Source organism: Rhincodon typus, chromosome 14 (assembly GCF_021869965.1).
Source record: "Rhincodon typus isolate 14 chromosome 14, sRhiTyp1.1, whole genome shotgun sequence".
In the NCBI taxonomy this organism is placed as follows: Eukaryota; Metazoa; Chordata; class Chondrichthyes; order Orectolobiformes; family Rhincodontidae; genus Rhincodon; species Rhincodon typus.
Genome location: NC_063345.1, coordinates 59,088,307 through 59,102,206, shown reverse-complemented (window position 1 = coordinate 59,102,206; position 13,900 = coordinate 59,088,307). Strand labels below are relative to the sequence as shown.

At 40.3% G+C, this 13,900-nt stretch overlaps 1 protein-coding gene across 5 annotated transcripts in view; it reads left to right on the top strand.

Moving 5' to 3' along the window:
* The window catches only part of LOC109913834 (fibronectin type-III domain-containing protein 3A-like), a 154,197-nt gene that overhangs the window by 77,441 nt on the left and 62,856 nt on the right, over positions 1-13,900 (top strand). For 4 of the 5 annotated variants that reach the window (XM_020513383.2, XM_048605069.1, XM_020513382.2 and 1 more), the window contains exon 2: positions 2,840-2,971. In XM_020513383.2, coding sequence (XP_020368972.2) covers positions 2,867-2,971 — 105 coding nt within the window. In that variant the 5' untranslated portion in view covers positions 2,840-2,866. Of the gene's footprint in view, positions 1-2,645; positions 2,735-2,839; positions 2,972-13,900 lie in introns of all 5 variants that reach the window. The other variant, XM_048605067.1, reaches the window with a different exon arrangement.

The window sequence follows — 13,900 nt, the reverse complement described above, 5'->3', positions numbered from 1 at the left end:
CAGGTGCTGAGGAAGCTGGGAGGCTGCAGAAGGACTTGGACAGGCTAGGAGAGTGGGCAAAGAAGTGGCAGATGGAATACAATGTGGGAAAGTGAGGGATAACACAGTGTGGAGCTGGAGGAGCACAACAGGCCAGGCAGCATCAGAGGAGCAGGAAAGTTGATGTTTTGGGTCAGGACCCTTCAGAAATTTCTGAAGAAGAGACCCGACCCGAAATGTCAACTTTCCTGCCGCTCTAATGCTGCCTGGCCTATTGTGCTCCTCCAGCTCCACACTGTGTTGTCTCTGACTCCAGCATCAGCAGTTCTTACTATCTCTGAGTGGGAAAGTGAGAGGTTGTGTACTTTAGTAGGAAGAATAGAGGCATAGATTATTTTCTAAATGGGGGAAGACTTTGGAAATCTGAAGCACCAATGGATTTGGAAATCCTAACTGATGATTCTCTTAAGGTTCTGTTGGTAGTCAGGAAGGCAGTGTTAGCATTCATTTCAAGAGGGCTGGAATACTGCTGAGGCTGTAGAAGGCTCTGATCAGAGCACATTGGGAATATTTTGAGTGGTTTTGGACCCTGTATCTAAGGATGGATGTGCTGGCCTTGGAGGGGATTCAGGCGTGATTCACAAGAATGATCTTGGGAATGAAGGACTTGTCATATGAAGAGCATTTGAGACTTCCAGGTCTGTACTCAGTGGAATTTAGAAGGATTGGGGGGAGTCTGATTGAAACTTACAGAATACTGAGAGGCTTGGATAGCGTGGACATGGAGAGGATTTTTCCACTAGTAGGAGAGACCAGGACCCAAGGGCCATAGCCTCAGTGAGAGGACATCACTTTTTAGAATTGAGATAAGGAGAAATTCCCTCAGCCAGCGGGTGGTTAATCTGTGGAATTCATTGCTACAGAAGGCTGTGGAGGCCAAGTCATTGAGTATATTTAAGACACATTCTTGGTTAGGAAAGGGGTCAGAGGTTAGGGGGAGAAGGCAGGAAGAGGGGTGTGTTGAGAAACATTTCAGCCGTGATCAAACGGTTCATCAGACTAGATGGGCCGAATGGCCTAATTCTGCTCATACATCTATTTGGTCTTGTGTTCTTAACTGAGATAAAGCCAATCAAAGATTTTTAAATCTGTCTTTAATTTTTTTGTATCCCTAGGTATTTTTGATGATGCAAAGCCAGAATTCATCATTATTTCTTAATTCCAATACTAGGGATCAGTTTTATTCCATTTTGTTTGTGCTGCCTGTGCCTGAATTGGCCCTTGCGTGCCCTGGTGATGAGTAGTTTTTGCAGTGCACCAGATAGTTGCCTCACCAGATTACTGTACAGGTTCATTTGGCTTGACTATATGTTTAATGTCAACTGATTTTAACATAATGCCCCAATGACTTTTCCTACTGCCAGTTGAAACATTTTGCATATGATCAATGATTGGTCAGCTAGTTCTTCAAGCTTCTTTTGAACTTCTTCCTTAACTGGTTTGAGGTAGTTATGAAGTAACATGACTCCTGTTTCTCAATCCATTGTGCATGCACTGCCTTGCATTTGTTTGTATGAGACTTTGTTTTCACCGATCAGGGAAGTTTGCTGTTTGTCTCTTAGTTGTCTTTCCAGTTAAGTTAGTCAACTGCTGGGATGAGAGATTAAAGTTGCATGTGGAGATCACAATTAGGTTGATGCAAGAATAGATGAATACTCAGATGTCTTGCTTTTATTACGTTTGAAGATCGTTCAGTAGAATTATCTGAATATTTGCCTGAAATATAAATGTACAAGGTAAAAGTGGAAATAAACGAGCATTAATATGCTTATTTGTTTCTTAATATTAAAATTCAGACCTTTTTTGCTCATTGATTTATGCAAAACTGGGGGGGGTTGTTTTATTATTTGCCTTTTAAGTAGGAGTTGATGTTAAAGATGGGGTAAATCACAAAATGCAATCTGTTTAGTTCCTGATGTCAGTTAAAGGCGAGGTTGAAAAGGAAATAGAGTATGCAGAAGTATGTTTCCTCTATGCTGCCTTTTTTCCCCATAGTTCATGAAATTGAATTGGGAATGAGTAACCTGTGTTCCAACTCCTGTTGTCATAATTAACTGGGTTTAAGAATTCTTTTCAGATTAACCTTTACTGTTCTACAAAGTTTATTTTTAATCACCTAAACAGAATGTAAGTACAAAGAATGCTGAATGCTCTGGCCAGACTGTACTTGTGATGAGATCAATGCCAAGCTATGATCTCAGGTCCTGATAGTTTGACTATTTGACTGGAGGCATTTCAGAGAAAAATTATTGTGTTGGGCCCTAAGAGCTGAGAGTTGAGTTATGGAGAAAGAGAAGTTTAGACCTATCTATTTTAAACAAGGGGAGCTCGCTTTGAGCTGATCTCAGCATTATAACATTTAGTAGGTAGTCCGGCAGAGAAATTCAAAACATTACTCCAAATTAAAACATAGGACCCAATGCAAATGTAACTTCTAATTAATGTCAGTAAATACTTGACACAATAATTAATACCAGAAGTGTCCTTTGGTTGAAGAATTGAGGCAACACACAAGTTATTTGACATATATTTGCATATATGAAAGTAGCAATGCCAGATCTTTGAGTGGATGAGTTAAGATTAGGTAAATTATCATCTTTATTCAGATGCTGGGATCATATGGCAGTGCAAAACAAACTGACATTGGTAGAGCCACGTCCTTTGCTTGGAGATTGCTGTAGCATCTAACATCAAGGTATCAATTAAACTTTGGCAGACAATTTTTTATTTTTGAAAAGAAAAGTCAAAAAGTTCAGTATTTTGGTCACTATTTATATAAACTATTGTAATTTGTTGATAGGGAGAGAGAACGCGTTGCTATCAATGAATGAACATTCCTGTGATAATGGCAGAGCAGCCTCCGCTGGAATCAACTCTAATGAATGATGTTCCACTTCTACCTCATATAGTCAATGGGGACAGCGGACAACAGGTGGGTGCTAAACTAAAAGCACGAGAATCTTGTATTTAGAAATTGAAAGCTTCACTTTATCCAAATATAATGCAGGAGCCAACAAAGTTTATTGTATAACCAGCAAACTTGAACTTAATTGTTTAGTATATACTTCAAGAATATCTGTTTCTAGTGGGATGTAGGATATTTAAACCCATTTGTATAATTGCTTTACGTAAACCTTTTTGCATCCACCTAAATATTTTGTTTGCCTTCATTAAGGTGTTTGAGATATGTTCTTGTGACAGATATAAAGTTCTGTTTTTTGAAGTTTGGTGACATTATCTTATTTCAGACACAAAAAGTAGACTTTTTAAAAATCAGTTGCACTTTTAGACTACAAAGCTAAGGTAGTAATTTACTCCATATGAACAGAAGTAGACCATTTGGAACATCAAGCATGCTCCACTATCCAGTGATGTTATAGCTGATTTGATAATCCTCAATTCCATTTTGCAGTTTCCCATATCCCTTGATTCCCATAACAATTGAAAATCTGTCTCAGCTTTGAGTATTCTTAACGCATAGCCTCAATAGCTCTCTCTCCACAGATGGTGGACTTTGAACTCAATTCCAGACCTTTTCCTTAAAAATTAAGGTTCTAATGAAGACCATGAATCCATTGTCGATTGTTTGGAAAAAAAATCATCTGGTTCAGTAATGTGCTTTAGGAAAGGAAAATGCCATCCTGGCCTGGTCTGGCCTGCATGTGACTCCAGACCCACAGCAATGTGGTTGACTTTTAACTGCCTTTTGAGCAATTAAGGATAGGCAATAAATGCTGGCCTAGCCAGCGACACCCTCATTCTGTGAATGGATATTTTAAAAAAAAAAGTGTGGTGTGACTAATGTCTTGTAGAGCTTTAGCAAGACTTCACTATTTTCCCTTTGAAATAAAGGCTGACAATCCATTTGCCTTCCTTATAACCCACTGAACTTGGATGGTAGTCTGCCCTCATTCCTTCAGAATTTGGGGCGGTACGGTGGCTCAGTGGTTAGTGTTGCTGCCTCACAGCACCAGGGACCCAGGTTCAATTTCATCCTTGGGCAGCTGTCTGTGTGGAGTTTACATATTTTCCCTGTGTCTGCATGGGTGTCCTCTGGGTGCTTTGGTTTCCTCCCACAGTCCAAAGATATGCAACATAAGTGGATTAGCTATGGGAAATGCAAAGTTACAGGAATGGGGCACAAGGGTGGGTCAGGCTGGGATGCTCTTTTGAGGGTTTGTGTGGATCCAATGACCAAATGGCCTGCTTCTGCACTGTAGGAATTCTATGATTCTATGAATTATCTTCATTTAAGAATAATTGCTTCTAAATTGGGTTTCTCATAGTCAAGCTGAATAACAAATTACGGTCACAAAAACAGATGTTGCTGGAAAAGTTCAGCAGGTCTGGCAGCATCTGTGAAGAAAATATCAGAGTTAACGTTTCAGGTTTGGTGACCCTTCCTCAGAACTGATGGTAGCTGGGAAGATGTCGGTTTATATGCAGAAAATGGGAAGGATAAGGGTTAGGGTTAGGGAGTAAATGATAGAATAAAGGATAGAGCCCAAAGAGAGAGAAGAGCAGTTGGATAGACAAAGGAGTTGACAAATTACGGTAACTGCTCTTGGTGTGGCCTCCTGTACGTTGGTGAGACCAAGCGTAGACCCGGAGACCGTTTCGTAGAGCACCTGCGCTCTGTTACGCAAAAGCGACAACACCTTCCGATGCCAACCATTTTAACTCCCCCTCCCATCCCCTGCATGACATGTCCATCCTGGGCCGCCCCCAGTGCCACAATGACACCACCCACAAACTGGAGGAGCAATACCTCAAATACTCCGCCTCAGGGGCCTACAGTTTTAAAATCTCCTCCTCCCATGTCCAACCCCCTCTCTCATCCCTGCCTCCTTGATCTGACACAACCTGTCCATCATCTCTCCCACCTATCTGCCCCGCCCATCCCACTGACCAATCCGCACCACTCCCTACCTGCACTCATCTATCATCATCACACCTACTTTCCCCAGCCCCATCCCTCCTCTCTCTCTTTATTTCTGAAGAAGGGTCCAGCCCTGAAATATCAACGTTTCTGCTCCTCTGCTGCCTGGCCTGCTGTGTTGCTCCAGCTCCACACTATGTTGTCTCTGACTCCAGCATTTGCAGTTCTTGCTATGTCTTGTTCAAATTATTTACCACTTTTGTCATGAATGCACTTGAAATTTCTTTTGGACCTTTCACATGTGCACAGGACATATTTCTGTTGCATAGTTGGGAATGTGATCCTTGAAGAATTATTTATTCCTGCCTTGAATGATAACTCTCTTGTTTATTGATCTGTATTTTATTTCACTGGAGCAGGACAAGAAAAACAGCCTCCTAGATTCTGTCATTTTGGACATGGAGTACTGAGTCCAGACTACAGTTGTTATACACCAAAATCACATGCTTTTTCTTTAAATGTGAAGGACATCATAGGTGATCTGGGTTTTCTCAACAGCTCCATGTATGCACTGAACTGTTAGTTAGAATCGTAGAGTCACACAGCATTGAAACAGAATCTTCGTGGTTGCCTTTATCCACATAGTTCTTATGGCAGCCTCTACAACTGCTGTTTCTTCGACAGCATTAGTTTGTACAATAACACAAGATCCACATTTGTCATAAAAATCTTTATATCTGGTTTAATCAAGTTAGTGCTGTCTTTTTTCCAGTCTTATACTATTATTTTCCTGGCTTTATATGTATTTTTGAAGCCAATCTATGTTTGGTTCTTCAAAGTACGATTCCTCGTTGATATGGCCTTTAAATGTGAATACATTCTTTATCTTCGCCAATGCTACAAATAAGGGAAATGAGTAAGCTTTATATTTAACTTATTCCTAGATGCATGTCGATAGAGTTCATAAAGGTAAACTCCAGATCAACTGTTTATCTGTTTTTAGCTGTCCTGTTAAGACTTTTGCAGACTAATGACTCAAATTGGCTTGGTTCAACCAGGTCAGGCTCTGGGAGATTACATTGATCTCTTTGAACCATGTTTTTGTTGATAGTTTGAATCTTTTGATCTTCCTGTGTCAAAGAGTGCAGTAGTCTAGAATCTTCAGTGCTCCTTCTATGTTTAACCATTGGAGACAAATAGAGGACCCTAAGCTGTCATCTTAGTTTTATATTATGGGCTGTGAGTTTGTTGTTTTAAAGTAAACCGTAAGGATTTTGAGCCAATTTATTACTTTAAAGCATATTAATAAATCATGAGATATTGTAATTCTTCTTGTGCATCCTAAAATTCTATTGGCTCATTGTTGTAACCTGATGACTACAGATGGGGTGGTCAATACTACTTTTCCATCAGTTGTAGAGATCAAGAATATGTCATGAAAGTTCTTTTTGTATACCTCATGGCTAGTTATTCATCTTGTTGTCCATAATCTTGTATTGCTTTATGGATAAGGCCAATATTTGACTTGTGGAATACTGTCGGAAATGGACCTTCTCACAGGCAAAAGAAAAACTGTATGCAATACGCCAGAGTCATAAGTAGGAAACATTCTGGCTTAGTATTAGGGATGGGATTTTGAATCACACTTAAGTCTCTTGAATTAACTAACCAAGAATGTATAAACTAGTTGACTATCCCTTAGAGACATTTAAAGAGGCATTATGAACAGAGGAGAGATGTGGGATAATTTTCTGTTCTAGTCACCTTTTGATTGACTTCAACAGTTGTATTTTTCAAGCAATGTTTTAACCCCTTGAGAACTGTGTCTTTAAAAAAAGTTTCTGGCTGTTCAAAAAATGTCAGTTCAGTTTTTGATGGCAAACTGTGTTTTTGTCATTTGAGTTTTTCCATTGCCCATTAATGATTTGATGTCACAAGCCTTTGTCATACATCAACATTCCGGAAATCAATGTGCTCCAAATATATTTGTGCACTTCCATCTTCCTTCATAAGTTTTGCAGGCATATGATGAGATTATAATAGAATATCTAAAGTAAACTTTGGCCCCGCAGAGGTAGGCATAGGAGAAATTTGCATCAGAAAATGGTAGAGACATTGAATAAGTATTTGGTTTGTGTTTACAGTGGAAGACACACATTGCACAAAATAAGCGAGAAACTGATGAGTGAAAAACTTAACAAAAGAATATTATTCAGAGAAATATAATTGACTAAAAGCCAGCAAATACCCAATATCTAGATGAACGTATCATAGAGTTTTAAAGAAGGCAACTGCATAGAAGGCGGATGCACTAGTTGTGATTTCCAAAAATCTTTAGATTCAAGATGGTTCTAGCAGACTGGAAGTTAGCAAATCTGGCACCATTATTCAATAAAGGAAAGAGAGAGTATACAAGGAGCTGCAAGCCTGTTGTTCTGATGGTTTAGGGGAGGCAGTGTCATGTTGGTAATATTATTTGTTTGGTAATCCATAACAGGCTAATTTTCTTGGGATATGGGCCTGAATCTCACCATTACAGATGGTGAAATTTGAATTCAATAAAAACAATCTGGAATAAAAAAAAGTCTAATAGTGACCCTGTGCCAATATTGATTGACTCATCATTGACCTTTTAGGGAAGGAAATCTGCCATGCTTACCTCCTATGACTTGCATGTGACTCCATAACCACAGCAGCGTTCTTCACTCTCCATGCCCTCTGAGCAATTAGGGACAGGCAGTAAATACTGTTCTATACAGTGATGCACTCATTCCATGAGCAAATAAAAATTGCTGAAATCTATTATTAAGTAAACTAAAACAATGCATATAGAAAATCACAGTATGATGAGACAGTGTCTACACGGCTTTATGAAAGACAGATCATGTTTGACAAATTTAGTTTTGTGAGGATGTAGCTAGTAGGGTCAGCATAAGGAAGGTTAGTTTTAGTATGCTTGGATTTCCAAGAGTCATTTATGATGAGGTACCACACAAACAGTTAATATGTAAGATAAAAGCTCCTGGAGTTGTTTGGAGTTCCTGTATGAAAGATTTGTTAACTGACTGAAAGCAGAGTGTGGGGATAAATGGGCTATTTTCAAGTTTGCAGGCTACAACTAATGGAATGCCGCAAGGATTGTGCCAGAGCCTCCACTATTTGTAGTCTATAAAAATGACAGCAACTTTCAAAATAGGACAAATAGATATAGACAGTTTAAGTGAATGGGCAATGCTGTGTGGAGAACTGTCCTAAGCAGTACTGCAGTTCTGTAAGCAATAAGCAGTTGCAGTAAGCAACTGGAAATGTATGTTTGCAGCTGATGTATTTCAGGGGACAGCTAAATCTAGGAAATGTAGGTGAAGGGTAGGTTGACATTCCCAAACTTGCCTGTACATTGATAATGAAAAGAATTCATTTACTTTTCCAAACAAACTGCTTAATGGAGCAGAAAAAATCCTGAGGAATGTGTTTGAGAGACATGACATTACTAAATCTGACCAGGTGAAGGCATAATATTTATGAATCATTATTTATCAATCTGAAAGTGGGTTTAATCCAAAAAGTACCATTTTCTATTGTAAAGGGCAAGTTGTTGAAAAACTTTGACCTCTATGTCGGTGATTCAAAAAACATAACAAAATGTCTATTGAAAGTTAGAAAAAGATGGAAGGAAAGTCAAGAGGCTAAGGGAGGTGATCTCAGAAGAGTAAGACTTTTTTTTAAGGTAGATGGGCAAGGGACTATGAAAGAAGTTGGGAAGTGTCAAAGTTAATACTGATTTTTGGCCTAAGGCTTATGGAAGGAACTTTGAACCATTGCATAGTTGGAACTTTGATTAAGTTTCTTGTGTTGACTGTAGATTCTGAGAATGTTTGGTCGATTGTTGATCTAGAATCAATTTTACAGAAATAGAAATTTTATTTTTCTTAAACTGTTTATTACTAACATGTGAGATTGATGAAGCAAGCACATTGAGGCATACCATTGCCTTGGCTTCCAGTTGAGAAGTGGCTGAAATGGCAATGCATGTTTGAGAGAGAGGCTTAAAAAAGGTTGAATTGAACTAATCAGGGGTTGCACTGTAAGGGATTGAGATTGCCTGGCAGTTTGTGAATTTGAAGCTGATTTTGAGAATAATACAGCCATTCATTTAACCACATCAATAAAGTTGAGTTTATTTCTTGATTTAACAAAATCAGTTTTATGGTTATATATAAGTAACTTGTCAATTAGTTTATGACATTGTTTTGAAATTTAAATTTCAGTATTCTGAACTTAACGATAATTTTGGGAAAAGCAGTAGATATTCTGGCTGTGAAGGATTTCATTTTATTCAATTAGGGAAGTATCACTGGTCAGAGCTTTCATTGTTCATATTCAGTGATCAGTGTTATAATTAAATGTTTGTTTAAACATCTTACCTTCAATTGAAGAGGGTGAGAGGCAGTTAGCTAATCGGTGCCATCTGGTAGTGATACATTAAATTGATACTAATCTTTATTATTTGTTTGATAAATACATTTTTTTTTAACATTTACACCGCTTCCTACAAAATTATAAACATGACTGGTGGTTTGAAGCAGCTGAACAGTTTATCAGTATAGTTTTATAGGTTTGTTAGTCTTTAAAAATCTCATCAGTACAAATATTGTAATCTAAACAATGTAAAATCAAATCTTAACCTGAAAATATGGAAAAGTGATCAGCTGTAAATACCAGTTTTTAAATACAGGAGGACCTGATAGGGGTGGATAAGATTTAGAGACGAAGAGTGGATAGGAAGGTACATTTTTCCCATTTATTATAAACCTGGGAATTATACACCAGTAAGCTTAACATCTGTAGTAAGTAAGTTACTTGAGAAGATTCTGAGAGATAAGATAAACCTGCATTTGGAAAGACAGGGTTTGAGTAGGAGTGGTCAGTAGGGGGGCTTGCATGGGAGATCATGCCTTACAAATTTATTATATGGTTCTTTGAAGTGACTAGGAAGGTTGATGAGGGCAGGATGATAAACCTAGCCGATATGGATTTCAGTAAGGCCTTTGATAAGGTTCTACATGGTAAGCTGCTCAGGAAGGTTAGCATGGAATCCAAGAAGAGCTGGCAGATTGGATTCACAATTGGCTTGATGGTAGGAAGCAGAGAGTAATAGTGGAAGGATAGGAGAAAACAAGGTGCAGAGCTGGATGAACACAGCAGGCCGAGCAGAAAGGCCCGAAACGTCAGCCGAGACCCTTCTTCAGAAATGGGGGAGGGGAAGGGGGTTCTGAAATAAATAGGGAGAGAGGGGGAGGCAGATAGAAGATGGATAGAGGAGAGGATAGGTGCAGAGGAAACAGACAGGTCGGAGAGGCGGGGATGGAGCCAGTAAAGGTGACTGTAGGTGGGGAGTTAGGGAGGGGATAGGTCAGTCCAGGGAGGACGGACAGGTCAAGGGTGCGGCTTGAGGTGGGAGGAGGGGATAGGTGGGAGGGAGAACAGGTTAGGGAGGCGGGGACGAGCTGGACTGGTTTTGGGATGCAGTAGGGGAGGGGAGATTTTGAAGCTTGTGAAATCCACATTGATACCATTGGGCTGCAGGGTTCCGAAGCGGAATATGAGTTGCTGTTCCTGCAACCTTCGGGTGGCATCGTCGTGGCACTGCAGGAGGCCCAGGATGGACATGTCGTCTGAGGAATGGGAGGGGAAGTTGAAATGGTTCGCGACTGGGAGGTGCAGTTGTTTATTGCGAACCGAGCATAGGTGTTCTGCAAAGCGGTCCCCGAGCCTCCGCTTGGTTTCCCCGATGTAGAGGAGGCCACAACGGGTACAGCGGATGCAGTATACCACATTAGCAGATGTGCAGGTGAACATCTGCTTGATGTGGAAAGTCTTCTTGGGGCCTGGTATGGGGGCAGGTGTAGCACTTCCTGCGGTTGCAGGGAAAAGTGCCGGCTGTGGTGGGGCTGGAGGGGAGTGTGGAGCGGACAAGGGAGTCACGGAGAGAGTGATCCCTCCGGAAAGCAGATAAGGGTGGGGAGGGAAAGATGTCTTTGGTGGTGGGGTCGGATTGCAGATGGCGGAAGTGTCGGAGGATGATGCCTTGGATCCGGAGGTTGGTGGGGTGATACGTGAGGACGAGGGGATTCTTTTTTGGTTCTTATTGCGGGGACAGGGTGTGACGGATGAGTTGCGGGAAATGTGGGAGACACGGTCGAGGGCATTCTCGACCACTGAGGGGGGGATGTTGCCGTCCTTGAAAAACGAGGACAACTGAGATGTACGGGAGTGGAATGCCTCATCCTGGGAGCAGATGCGGCGGAGGCGAAGGAATTGGGAATAGGGGGATGGCATTTTGCAGGAAGGTGGGTGGGAGGAGGTGTATTCTCGGTAGCTGTGGGAGTCAGTGGGCTTGAAATGGATATCGGTTTCTCGGTGGTTGCCCGAGATGGAGACAGAGAGGTCCAGGAGGGAGAGAGAAGTATTTAGAGATGGTCCAGGTGAACTTAAGGTTGGGGTGGAAGGTGTTGGTGAAGTGGATGAACTGTTCGAGCTCCTCGTGGGAGCACGAGGCGGCGCCGATACAGTCATCAATGTAACGGAGGAAGAGGTTGGACAAGCTAGGACCTTTTTCTTTAGGGCAGAGGAGACTGAGGGGGGGATCTGAGAGAAGTGTGTAAGATCATGAGAGGCATGGATAGGGTGAATGCATTCAGTCTCTTTCCCAGGGTTGGGGAATCGAGGAGTGGAGGCCATCAGTTTAAAGTAAGAGGGGTAAGAATACATGGGAACCTGAGGGGAATCTTTTTTTACACAGAGGGTGGTGCGCGTAAAGAATGAGCTGCCAGTGGAAGTGGCAGAAGCTGGTACGTTAACAACATTTAAAAGGCATTTTGACGAATGCATGGATAGGAAAGGTTTAGAAGGATATGGGGTTAGCACAGATGGACATTTGGTCGGCATGGAATAGTTTGGACCGAAAGGTCTGTCTCGGTGCTGAATAACTCTGTGACTCTATTGAGGGGTCAGTCACTAATGGCCATCGATTCTACGGTAAGAGATAGAAGGTTAAGAAGGGAGTTGAGTAATCTTTTTACCCGAAAGGGTGGTGGGAGGCTGGAGCCTATAGCCTGAAAGGGTGGTTAAGCCAGAAGCCTTTGTAACATTTGAGCAGTGTTTAGATATTCACTTGCATTGCCATAACCTTCAGGATTATGGGACAAACACTGGAAATGGGATTAATGTAGTCAGATCTTTCACTAGCACCAGCATGCTAGGCTGAATGGCCTCCTGTACTGTAAATGTCTAGTCTATGAAGTTAGCACTATTTTTAATACATTGAAGATTCATCTTATTTCAATTCGGCTTGAATGCTTTTTCTCATGTAATGAGACACTGTATGCCAGGCCTTAATTTAATACTGTCTGTAAAATAGTTTATAAGGCCTCAAAAAACTGCTTTCTAATTTATTCCTGTTGCTTAACTTAATCAAAACAGTCAATAAAATGACATTTAATGAACTGGCTAAATGAATATCCAATTAATCAGTATCTTTTAACAGAAAATTAGTTTTCATATCACAACAATAATTTTTTTGGGAGGGCTTATTAGAGCTGTGGCAATTGATGTTTAGAAACAATATTTAACAGAAAATTAATGAGCAGCTCGTTATTGCAGCATTCATCCCATACAACATGTATAAGTTTAGGTTAACATCTGACAGGTAGATGTTTTTCCTTTTAAAGGCCTTCAGCATTGACCTCAACAGTTGGATTATATTCTCAGTTTTATTCTTGTTTTTAAAAAGTCATTTCCTTTGATTTCGGTATGCTGAATATTCTTTTAAATTTTTTTGTTTTAATTTTTCCAGTTAATTGTAGATAACTTTTTTAAAATGAACTATTCAGGTTTGGCGGTATCTTTAAAGCAAGAAAGGTCTGTGACCTTTGATCAAAAATTGGAAAAGGTTAGAAATGTCATAGGTTTGAGCAAGTGAAAGGTAGTAAAGTGGAAGGTGTACATTTGTGTGTTAACTTGCATTGTACCGTGCTTTCCTGAAGAAGGTACAAGTGTTGCAGCAATCCTTCAGCCTTTTTGCCCATTTGGATACTATTCCCGTACGAGTCAGAACAGTGATGGGAAGCCATGAGGACGATACTTTACTCGAAAGAAACCTGGCAAATATCTTTACTCCCCAAGATTCTAAGGAATTATGGCATTTAGTATCTCCACATGCTGAGCTTGACTAACTTTTGCAGAATTTGTACCTCTCCAATATTTATGATAGGAGCTATATTGAGGACCAGTTGGCCATTAGACTTTCACTGGATGCTAATCCACAAGTTTGACTGAAATTCAAGTTCCGAAGTTTAAGGAAATGATATGTTTTGTTCCACGTTGAAGAGTGGAGGCACTGAATACTGTGTGACATACTCTGATTTTCTAGTTCCTGACAAACGTTAAATGGCATAGTTGCTTGTCTGTCTTCTATTTCAGATTTTGCAGATTAATGGCAGCTCAAGATTTGTGATTTGTATCTACTCTTTGAGTTACCACAGAGAAATTTCTAGTGAGCTGGTATCTTCAGGTCTAACAGTGCTAGAAAAATTGATTTGTTCAAGATATCCAGTTCTGTATCTTTGATAAGATCTGTTTGAGGCAATGGCTCTGCACATTACAAAGGGGAGGGCCTGTGGACCCAAACTAGCTTGGGATGTATTGATCTTGATTCTGTAACAAACTCCTTCACAACTATTTTGTATGCATCTGGACCCACCCATCCCCCATCTACTGTAGAATTATTGAAGAAAGTTTACATTTTTCATGTTGTATTGTATACTGCTGCCATGTTAAAGCAGACTACAATATCAGCTTGAATTAGGTTCTTCTTATTTAAGAAAAGGCTGTTACTATCTTCCACACTTGAGCCACTGGTTTGTATTGACTACCTTTAGACATAGCAAATGGAATTGTGTAGCAGTGTGGTAATGTAACAAG